The sequence below is a fragment of the Lissotriton vulgaris genome, chromosome 3_2, assembly GCF_964263255.1.
Source record: "Lissotriton vulgaris chromosome 3_2, aLisVul1.2, whole genome shotgun sequence".
Classification (NCBI taxonomy): Eukaryota; Metazoa; Chordata; class Amphibia; order Caudata; family Salamandridae; genus Lissotriton; species Lissotriton vulgaris.
The window spans coordinates 225,724,538-225,736,792 of record NC_141690.1 but is presented as its reverse complement, the minus strand read 5'-3'; the positions used below and the strand labels follow the sequence as shown (position 1 = coordinate 225,736,792).

The 12,255-nt window shown below is 42.0% G+C and overlaps 1 protein-coding gene across 1 annotated transcript in view; it reads right to left on the bottom strand.

The window, feature by feature from the left end:
- Nucleotides 1–12,255, bottom strand: part of PTCD3 (pentatricopeptide repeat domain 3) — a 185,949-nt gene that overhangs the window by 140,583 nt on the left and 33,111 nt on the right. Inside the window, exons 2-5 of the mRNA XM_086964253.1 lie at nucleotides 8,911–8,957; nucleotides 8,780–8,819; nucleotides 909–954; nucleotides 750–818 (exon numbers count right to left, since the gene is read on the bottom strand). Of these exons, the coding sequence (XP_086820379.1) occupies nucleotides 750–818; nucleotides 909–954; nucleotides 8,780–8,819; nucleotides 8,911–8,957 (202 nt within the window). The remainder of the gene's footprint in view (nucleotides 1–749; nucleotides 819–908; nucleotides 955–8,779; nucleotides 8,820–8,910; nucleotides 8,958–12,255) is intronic.

Below are 12,255 nucleotides of genomic sequence, written 5' to 3'. Positions count from 1 at the left end.
TGGTAAAGGCTCTTGTAGTTAGCAGGCTTGATTATGGCAACACTCTTTTGGCTTCTGCCAATGAGAAACTACTCTCTGAACTACAGGTCATGCAGAACACCACTGCAAGGCTTATTTGTAATCTTCCTTCCAGATCTGCATTATTTCACCTTTTAAAAGTATTACAACTGGCTACTAGTCAGAAAGAGAATTATATTCAAGATCTGCTGCCTTAATCACAGAGCTCTGGTGGGGAAAAGACATACACCAAAAGCTTAAACGATATATTCCTGCCATGATTCTGCGATCTAAGGACTAAGAGCGGATTACTATTCTCCACATTCAATGTTTAAGGTGTGGCGGCAGACCATTCCCTTACTGGGCCCCTACCTAGTGGAATAGTTTACCTTTTCATATTTGTATATGCTCTGAATACACCAAATGTAAGAAATTATTGAAAACTTTCCTAATTTGTTCGCAATATCAAATTAAAATAACATGACATAACATGGCAGGCCATCAGTTACTCCTTAAATGTGTCCCTATCTCCTCGGACATTCAGAGAGGTCAAATGCTCTGAGGAAAGATGAAGGGATAAGGGGGTGGGGGAGGACATAACCTTACAAAAGAGATTCAGTCTCCCATAAGTTACAGGAAATAAATTGCAAGAGACAATACAACAATCACACCATGTGCACACAAACGCATTCACTGGCAAAAGTTAAAAGTGTCAATACCAAACTCACAATAAACCTTACAACTATACTCACAAATTCAGAGGATGTTCTAGGTGTCAGATAGGAATCATCTTGAAACATGTAATGTGCAGCTGTTGGGTCCTGGAAATTGAATAACAAAATGTTATTTACAGTACTTCCTAGAACCACAAATGCAAAACCTATAATCAACGGATGCTACAAGGTACCTACCCGATTCACATTGGAAGAAAGAGCTTGTAAAACAGCCAATTTACTCCTGAATAAAAAGGGGAACAAATAGAGTGATTATGGCCAATGCAATTAGATGTATTTCTTAATTTCCAAAGGAGCTGGATATTTTATTAGAAGACTCCCTTTGAATGTTGATAGTGTGACCAGCACTCTTTAGCACATTTTGCTTCCTATGGGGAGTTTATTTCGATAACTTCTTATTCATTTCGCTCTTGGATAATTTTCTCTGAAAATCAAGTAGTAGCCATTACTGTGACCGCCCCCAACCTGAAGAGATGTGCCTTGACAAAGCTGAGATTGCGCAAATGGGCGCTGGAAATAGGAGTAGCATTTTGATTGATTCTTGTACACGTATGCTGCCCTCCAGGTGCTATTTGTTTTAGTGTTAAGTTCTTTTGTACTGTTTGAATTTACACATGGAGAGTTCTCCTACATGTTGTCAGTAATATGGCATACACTAAGTAAACTCACATAACAAGATCAAATACACTATACGACGCAGCAATGTTACAGTAAGGGGGTAGTCATATGATATATGCAATGTTCTATTATATACGATCACAATTTATGTTCCTGAAGATAGCAGTGATAACAGCTGTAACAGATGTTGATATATTTGTACGCCTGGAATGGCTTACTAAAGTGATAATATGTATTATTTTAAAACTCCAATACAAATATATACCAAAACAAAAAGTAGCAACCATCACTGTTATACTTGCTATAGCGAAGGGATATTTTAAGCAGTATCCAATAAGTATTACAGAGGCCCAAGTGATCTATCAAAGAGTAAACGTGCAAAGAAATGCATCAGCAGTCCAAGTGATATTGTATTGCATCTAAAATACACACTGCAAAATGTGCCCTCAAATTGAAACATTCAAAATATTTGGATACAAGTTCAGGTTAATATAATTTCTATTATGTGACTCATTTCCTTCTTCCTCCTGCGTCATAACCGCTCTAAATCAGACTTCCTTACTTATTCCAAATAATTCTTAGTAAACTCTGTATCCAAATAGTCAAGTATTTAATTTTTTGATTAACCTCCCTGTATATATCAAATTAGTACTTGAGTAATTTAAATGATCAGTGTGATCCTGTTTATCAGAATATAGAGATAATATTGCAAATTGATTTGTTTTATTGGAATCAATAGAATAACCCAGTAGATCACCAGCAAACTAATGCCAACTTCAGTTCTCATCCATCAAGGCCATCTAATTTCTTATTATATCCAACTAATAGAGCAAGCCTTTCAATAAAAGTACAAAAGACAGGAAAAGTCCTTGTGAATGGGGATAGAGGTGGTGAGTTGCAGTAAGGAGTCTAGAAGTTCTCAACCCAAGTCAGCTAGCAATAAAGCACATCTGATTTACTGCAACTAAGAGAACCTGCCAAACTACACCACAGTACAAGTTCTCTACACCTTGCGACAGAACTGGGAATTTTTTTTTAGTTAATGGCAATAACTATGGCAATCGTGTGATCTTGTAAATGGTCATACACATACCGACCAACTATAAAGACATGCTTATGTTCAAGTACCATTTCTGGAGCTAATCTACTGGCAATATTAAACTAATAAATTTTAATGTCCACAATAATCAGTGATGCATGGCTGAGAGACTGACATTAAGTTGCATCCTTCTCTGGTTTGAGAAATAGTTACTTGCCCTGAACACTTTGGGTTTGTCTCATTTTCTGCCAATAGTTGAAAACTATTTCCATATTAAACTTTATTTAAAAATCATTGTTTAGTATGTTTTTCCATGTCAACTTTATATTTTACCTCTGTTTTTTCTATAATGAAGTCATTGCACTATCAAAACAACCAGTTTTTCAACTTTCACTATGTCTTATTCTTCTCTGAATCATTATTTATTTTGAAAATAATTTTTATCTAATTTATTAACCCTACGTTATGTGTCATAACCTATAGCTTGCTCTCTATTTCCAAAGATATATTTAAAACAGGTATAATGCAGTATGGAATGCTCAAGCCAAACTCTCTCTACCATTGGTATCTCGTACAGATTTATTTCCTTCAACTAATACTGCCCCTATAATCTTTCACAACTACAGCATGGTTTAATCTAACACGGTCAATCGGTACAATGCTCGTTTATTACTAAAACAACAGAGTTGGTCCTTTTTCACCAATGACGTTTTCGAAATGAAGAAAATATGCATTCATCGCTCTTTTGGTCCGGCCCTTGCCAAACTCTTCTTAACCCGCCACTCGCCGTCTCTCACTCATACATACTGGTTTTATAAGACTTTAGATTGCATGGTCTTTTCCATCAAGCTTTTGAATCCGTTTTATAACTTACTCTAATAAATGTTCCACCAATAGCCAATTCCTCGCCAAAATTATGCCTCACATTTATTACTTTTTCCCCACCTCCTCTGCCTTGTTCTTATGCTTATGTTTACCCTATTAGAGCGTCCTCTTAACAGCTCCCTCTTTTTTCCAGTTGCTGTCCTGTCTGAGGTGCTGTCACATCTCCTTGCTTGAGTCTCATCTTTTTTCACCTCGGACTTCACTTTCACCCCAAACTTCCACACATGGCAGCTCACTAATCGTTACTTGAAACATTTTCCTTAAATAGCCATGCAGCAGTGGATGAGTATGCTGAGTTTTTAGTCTAGATGGTCAATTTCTAGTCACTATGGCATCACTTTCTGCTTGACTAAGTAGATGTAGGGATCATAAGCAACAGGTATATTTTATATGTTTCCATTTCCCCCCACAGATGCCCAGGTTCTTTACTAGCCTTTCATCTTAAGATGAGATGCTATTCACAGCTCTTTGCAGAAAGGGGTATGAAGAGGATACATTTAATGACTACAAGGACAGCAAATCGAAGAAATGGGCTAACTACTCAAATATGACGAAATCTAAAGCTATGGAGCTCACACCACTGCCATTGTGTTCCATTAGCACTGCACTACAATCAGGTTTCAGACCCGACCATTCACCAGAATCAGTGCTGCTTCACACTACAGAAACATTAAAGCTTGCCTTAGATCAGGACAAGGATGCAGTACTGGTTCTGTTGGATTTGTCTGCCGCGTTATCACGATTTCCCACGCCATTCTACTCAACAGACTTGCAACCAGTGGCGTTACCAATAAGGCGTTAGCCTGATTTTCCTCTTTTTTAGAAAACAGACATAGCTACCCTCGGCAAACACAAGTCTATAAAAAAACAGCTCCTATCGGGGGTCCCCCAGGGCTCTTCCCTAAGTCCAATGCTCTTTAATCTTTACATGACCCCACTGCTTGTCCTGATAGACTCATTTGAAGTCAAAGCTATTTCCTATGCAAATGATACTCAGATCATCCTTACCCTTGATTAAAACTCCAGCATATCAGAAGAAAAATTCTATTCTATTTTAGTCATGAACTAGATGAATCTCAATCATCTAAAATGTAACAGCCAAAAAAACGAAATTTTGCAGTTCGGGGAAACAAATCTCTTTACGCCCAGTCTTTGGTGGCCTGAAAACATGGTTCCTCCGCCAAACACTGCAAACACAGTACGCAACTTAGGGATTAAGTTTGATCACTCCTTATCGTTTCACAGCCAAGCATTAGCAGTAGCAGGCATGTGCTTCCATACTATAACAAGCATTTACAATGCAATAGGCCTCGCAGCATTAAAGCTTGAGCTATTGGCATTGTATATGATAATGTGTTGCATTAATTTGTTAGCAAACTCTGAATTGGTGTATAAAGATGATTTGCAAACTGTGAAATGTTGCTGAATAGTAAGCAACGTTGTGAATAATATTGTTTGCTAGTCATCCTTGGGTACCAGAGTACTTCACTTGAGGCAGAGGTATTATCTTTAGACTACGGGTGTCGGTGCCGCTTGAGCTAGAAACAGGGCCAGCTTTAGCAGTGGTGCTGCCCGGTGCGACAAACTTTTTTGACACCCCTGCGTCCCCCTTCCCCCACCTCCTCCTCGGATTCCATTATTACCACCGGGTAAAAAGTGGACCTCATCTTCCCTTAGGCCCTCTCATGAGTATCGCTACTGGTTTCTTGGCCTTGGACCGGGGTTGGGCGTTGTGCTGATTACTGGTCCTATTTCCTTTGGGGTCCTGGTGAGAGGCTTTCACCCGTGACAGCGCTGCTAGTCCTCTTGTTTCTTGATGTAGCGCGAGCTAGATCGACAGGAGGGACTTCCAGGCGCTTTACAAAGCATCATCCAAGTCAAACCTAGGAGGTAACGCGGTGGACGTGCAGAGAAGTGAACGTCAAACACCTACATTGGGGTGAAAGGTTCCATTATTTCCTGGGTGAAGGGGCGCAGGCTGGCATCAGATGAGAGAGTTAGTGTATTGCATGGCCGAGTGACCAGCCTCGAGGCGCTAGAGGCGGAGGGGGACGGGTATCTGCACGTCCTTCTGAGGACGCCGGGCGCAGGCTGTGAATCTCAGCTTCCGGCTTTGGCAGCCTCTGTAGACATGTAATGTTTGTTGTCGGCGAGCCACACCCTCCTGCACGCTGCTTTACCAGGTGAATTGGGGGGCGGAGGGGGCCCTGTTTAAATGCCAGGAACGCGCAAGTACTCCTCTCCATAACCCTGCTCCAAGATCACAGGCTGGTGCACGACCTAGAAAGTGCCCTCTGGAGCCGCCACAGTGCCTTGAAGCCGCCCGCCAGGTTTGAGATGTTTATTTCCTTGACTCTGATGCATGGTGCAGAGGACGCACACACAGCATCTGAGCTGTGTGTCTTTTTGCAGATGTGACACTTAGTACATTCTGGGGTTACCCTGCTAGTGTCCACAGGTTTGGTTTTGTGTGGCCTGTAGGCGCCTGCTACCTGTAGACAGACCCCGGCCCTCCCGGGGCCCTGGACCCTTCATCTGTGGTACGTGAGCAGGATGAAGCCCATCGGTGGTGGGTGGTCGCTGAGGTCACTGTCTGTTGAACATTTGAACTCCTCCCCAGCGGCACGGATGAATCTCGGTTCTTTCATTGTCTGCCCTTGAGCCGAGTGCTGTGCAGCAAGACTGTCTCTGGGGTCAATGGGGCCAAGTTGTCTCTGGGCACAACGGAACGAGCCTGCCTCTCTCATTGAGCCCATGGGGCATTATCTTTGCCATCATAAGAGGGAAGCGTCAGCAGGCACACAATCGTCAGCAGGCACACAATCGGCAGCGGCTGAAAGCGTGTTCTTAAGAGTCTTCGAAAAATGGTTTTACACACATTTAAACTTTCGCAACCGCTAAAAAATATACGTGGGATTTCATTTTCAATAACTAAAAATAATTAAACATCATGCGCTAAATATACCATCTGATCTATGTGTAAATCCTTAGTGCTAAAATTTCATATCAACCCCACAACATACCATTTCATTTTAAAAAGCCCAAAGTTACAAAAAATAAACTTGCCAACCACGCTGCCAAACGTTTCAAAAGCCGCAGAACTCAACTCAACTCAACAGCCCTTCGCAGAGTACTCCGATATAATGCAAATTAAAAGTCCAACGCTGCCCCAACAAGTACAAACAACAGCAGCCACCGCAGCGAACACGGAAGACTACGAAACCAAACCGAAAGCAGCTCAGTACTGGGCTGTAACTGAGGGCGGGGGCTGCCTGCGCATTCGCGTCATTCAAAAGTTTTGTTTTTAGGAGCGAGCCCCGGAGCGAAAACGAAGTGGCAGCTGAAGTCCTGGGTCCCAGGAAGGGGCCCGGGTGAAGACCGGCGGAATCCAGTGCAGACCTCCCATGCAGAGACTGACCCACTGGCTGCCGAGGGAGAGAGAGACACGGAACACGGAGAAAGAGACCGGTGAGTGGGGGGATGTGTGTGTGCGTGTGTCTGTGTACGTGTCTGTGTGTAGAGCACGGTGAGTTGGTGGGGGGTGTCGAGCATGTGTATATATGTGTGGCTGAGTGTGTGCGCATGCGTGATCGTGATCCATGGTGACTGAAGAGCCTGCCGGAATCGGAGCGCGTGTTCAAGCGCGGGACCTGATCCGATCCGATTCCGGCAGGCTGCGTGCGCGTGCCAGTCTCTTGTCTTGTTAGTCCTTGAAAGCCAAACTGATTACAATAGGGCTCCACAGCGACAATCGCTTTGCAATTGCGTCGCAGTGCGAGCCCTAAAAATCTTGAGGAAGTTTCTAGACCTATTGCCCTTAAATGCTCAAAAACAGTCACAGTGGCATAACTTCTTTCGCATCTGGACTAATGTAACAGTCTATATGCAGGAGCAAATAAATAGATTATAAAAAAGTTACAGGTGGTACAGAACGCAGCGGCCCGGCTGGTGCTTGGGCTACCGAGAGGATCCTCCTCCAGAGAAGCACTTCAAAGACTACATTGGTAACCGATTCACAAAATAATTTTGTTTAGTCTTAACAATTACTTATAAAGCAATAAAAGAATCAGGTCCAACATATCTCAGGTCCAGAATTTGCCTATATAAAACACAACGTCTTCTGCGATCATCTTCGGGCAACTATTTGGCTGTTACCAGCTACCGACTGAAAACAAATGGGAGGCAAAACCATAGCTGTTCTAGGAACAAGAGCCTGGAACAGTTTACCACTCCAATTGAGATTGGCTCAATCAGAACGTCTCTTCAGAAAGCTTCTGAAAACCTGGATGTTCGCTGCCCATGACAGTACGGTGTTTCCCCACATATGACACCAGATATGAGTTCACAACTTCACTCTTATGCCCCCGTCTCACTACTGTTTCTGTTCAGATTTACTGTTCGCCAGCGCCAAGATGCTCCTTGGAGTGAATGTAGCGCTTTACAAATAAACTCCTTCATTCATTCACTTCCAACCACAAGGAGAAATACCTCCATGTCAAACATTTTAGGCACTATTTAACATCAATGTGTCCGCCTCAAGCTAGTGGCCTTTTTTCACCCATTTCCTCAGGTAAATACAAGGTAGAGCTCTCACAAAACCTTCTGGCATTAATTTGAATACTTATGTCCAACATTAGGACGTTCCCAATCTAGGATCACAATTCCTTTCCCAAAGAAGCTTAATAATAGTTTACGCCCTCACTCATAGATTGTATTTAAATCCACCCTTCCAGCATTCCTAAAATAAATTTACCATCAAGGTGGTAAACACCTCTTGTATGCCAAGTTCAAATTTTTTCATTGTGTAAGTATTGCCATAGCAAGGACTTGCTGGGAAATGGGACTTGAGTTGGCTTTACAGAAAATCTCAAGCTAGAGGGGCAAAAAACAGGGTTTAAAACCAATTAAAAAAAAGGCTCTTTATTACTCTCTCCAAAACGTAATACAGTAAAGTAGCGTTGTAGGTCATATAAACTCACAGGCTTGGATGAGAAATCAAAACTAACTAAGTGAAAACACAGCATCCCGTGCAATTTTGCTAATTTTTTGAAGTACACTATAAGCTACTCCCCATCAAAATCACAAAAAGACAAACTAGCTCAACCTAATAGGACTCACCCTAAAACAGCTAGGACAGGACTGAACTGAGTTTGGGCAACAGTCACGAACCAATACCCAGGCTATCCTGCATCTGGTGTTTGATAATCGCACATGTAGACGTGTCTTGAAAGTCAAGGTTTCCTTTCAACTCAACAAAAATGGCACTTGCACAATTAAACCAAGTGTAAGAGAGGCAATACCAGAGAATTCGGGCGATAGAGTGTCAGACAGGCACTATTCCTAGAGACTATTGAAAACATATACACCGAAACAGCTACAAGATGTAACTGTACAGGTAAACATGATGAGGCGCTCAGTGGTTGTAACAGTACTGTACTCTAAATATGTATGTATCATCTAGGAGGATTTGTTCAAATATGTACGATTAAAATGTTGTAATACTAACCATGTTTTTCTTCTCGGAATAACAATTTCTTCTGTGACTTCTAGAAATAAAACAATAGTTCATTCTTAGCATTATATTGGAGATTGCATGGTTTAAATGAAAGTATAGACTCTTAATGAAACAAAAAGTACCACAGGAGGCAGCAGGGGTCTGTGATGTTGCATTCGCCGAAGAGGACCTGCAACACAAGAGCAAGCATTTCAAGAGATCTAAGACCAGGCTTCACACAAACAAGCCAACTTCAAAGACTCATTCGAAAACATGCATCATATACATAAAAATTACATTGATTAACATTCTCATACAAAGAATATGATAGGAGCTATTACATTCACTTATCTTAGGAGCTTAGTGAAGTGCTAAAATGATGCCTGATGGACACCTTGCAGGGATGAACTTCAGATGTTTTGCACTTGATAGGATTGTCTGTCTTCAGAGAAGGGGGGACATTACATATTCGCCATACACATTGGACAAAGTTAAGGACTCACCTGACTGTTAAAACTCCCAGTCGGAGTAAAGTATGTATTTGGTCCCTTTGGCATCTCCAGAGCCAATGATGTTTAGGGCACAGTATCATATGCGTTGAGTTGGTCCCCAACTATAATGACCAGTTCCCTATTTGAACTGCTAAAGCTTTGGAAGAATAGCGGTACCAAAAAAAAAATTGGTGTATGTTTGTAGCTGTTGACCCCACACATACTCTCACAAAACCTTCTGGCATTAATTTGAATACTTATGTCCAACATTAGGACCCCCCCCCCCATCCACACACATGAATATATGAGGCGGGGTTGTGGTTTCCTGGGCGGTCTTCTGCCAGCGTGGAGTTGGATGCAGAGCATGGCTGCAGGCCAGCCCCTGAAGCCAACCCCATGCATGGCACGGCCAAAGGTCATGCACAGCGGGTTGTCATGCACAAGAGATGATTGTGAATAGTAATAACAGAAACCGTAGCACACTGCAAACCAGCTTCTTCAATTAGTTAAATCTGCTTTAATTGCCAAATCCAAAGAACGTCATCTATGCAACCGAAGGCCATAGGAACCAGACCCAAATGAACCGGAGTCGAAATCTATTGAGTTGCATGCGGCGGCAGATCCTTCTCTTACCTCGCCGCCAAGACCTGGAACACCCACCCTACCCACCTACGGCAGACCCAAGACCTACTCGCCTTCAGAAGACTCCTCGAGCAGTAGGGGCCCCCATACCTCCCCCCCCTATCAACGCTTTGAGATCCTCACGGGTAAGTAGCGCACTTTACAAGTATTCTGATTGATTGATTGACTGATTGATTATTTTGGAGATGGAAGATATTGATGGCCATCTCCCAGTAAGCCACAACACAAGAGGCAACTGGATGGGAGTAAGGAGAAGGCTTCAGAGGGTTCTGGAGACGATGCACCAAATGTACCTACATTTTAAATGCTTTTCTTGTCCATCCCAAATCTTTGGAATGGTCACCCTCACCAAAGGTAGCAGTTCATTCGCAGATCCAGCTTAGATAAGTACTGGACCACGCAGTTAGAAATGTGTTGTGAGCAGAATGCCCCAGACCTTTCCTGTCACGAAACGTTTCCACTACATCCAAGATAGACCCAAAGTTGTTCACGTTCATGAGGAAATTCCCAAGAAATCCAGGACCCCTTCAGTCGATACCTGCAACAAGACCACCAATGTGGAGCAGGCTTCAGGAAGAATGATGCCAGAACCCCTCTACAGTGATTTAAAAACGTATTTCCTTTCTGAGCTAGAGGCACAAAGAGCCTGCACTAGTTGGGAAATGCAACCATGGACTTGATGGTGAGAATTATCCCCTTATCCCCAAGTATCCTTGGGGGAGGGAGGTGGGCTATGTTTCGTTATTGCTGGCGAGATGAAGGATGTATGGGTCTTGTAGATTTGCAAGGTTTATGGCTGCAATTCTTTGGATTGAAACTGCAATATTGCCTCCTAAGACAATAAAATTATCTTCCCTACAGGGCGCCACTATTACCTAGGAAATTATATAGCTCTTTCAAAAAGGAGCAATCCAGGATTCTTGCGCCAATCTTTCAGGCTTCCTGAGCAGTTCAATTCTTGGCTTAATTGTAACCATTTCTAGACCGGGGAAATCCAACTACTGAGGGACGTCATGTGAGAGGACGCCAGATACTGGTCTGTGCAATCCTGTGTTCAAGCCACATCACAAGTTTGTAAAGTTTCACTGGCTGGGACAAGTTTACTAGTTCACTTCCCTCTCTTTCAGACTTTTACATGCCCCTTGTTGTTTCAGCAAGTTGTTAAAACCGGTAAGAGTTAATGCGAGCCAAGTGGATTCATCTGATTATCTACTTGGACGATATGCTCCTCTTGTCACAAGATCAGCAGAACGCCATCATAATCTTCTAATTGAAAGACCTAACATTTTATTTTTAGCAATGCTCAGAAATCTGAGTAAACTTCAATTAAACAACTGATTTTCTTAGGTTTTCAGGTTAATTCAGGCCACAAAGAATTCAGGGGTGTGGAATTCCGATATACCCCGACGTCTAGGACATATGATTTGTGGTCAAGGACAACAAGTTATGATGTGGTTTTAGTCCTTGGGACAAGAAGGCAAAACCTCTTGCAGCACTAACACTTTGGTTGCCAATTTATAGTACCACAAAATTGATCGGGAAGGGCATTGTCTGCAGTTTAGGTAACATTCGTGTCCATATGTTAATGCTGTTTGAACTTATATTTATGGTTCATTATTGCAAAGCTTTTATTATTTGGGTGAGTGCCTCGGACTGCGCTATTGACAGTGGTTCCAGTATAAAAATGTACATAAAAGATTACAATAATGTAACATATGAGGCTACGTGTAATGCTCCCAGAATGCTCTCCAATTAGATGCAAATAACCAAGATTGATGATCCTTTGCTTTCAAAACGGAGATTGATGATTGTTTGCTTCCAAAGTAAAATGTTCACGAAAAATGCATTTGGAAAGAAAAATAAACGTTTTCCTGAACTACTGTGAAGTTTAAGGCATCATTTTTTGGAAGCTTCATTTAGTAAAACGTGTTGATGCATGCTAATATTTCCGAAAATATTTATAATGGAAAATCATTGCAACCAGTTTCAATAAGATTATGGGAAGCATAAAAATAAACAAGCATTGGCAAAGCCATGATTTCTGACATTGGTGGTCAGCCGTTTGGTTTTGTCAAGAGTATCTTGCTTTGACATTGTTTTTGTGAAATGTATTGTTGTAGAAGCTGCTAGGCCCTCGCCATTATAACAAACACTGGCAAAAGGCACACACTGCAACAGTAGGTCCTGGCACTGAACAAAACTTCTTTCTGTACTGATATGCTCCTTGTGAAAGAGAAGAATGTGATCACTTACAGTAAAGCCAGCTGATAGAGAGCTAAAAATGTAATAAAAACAAAAGGTCTTGGTTAACACTCGACGTAATTAGGGGTCTAATTCTTAAAGAAAATCACAAAA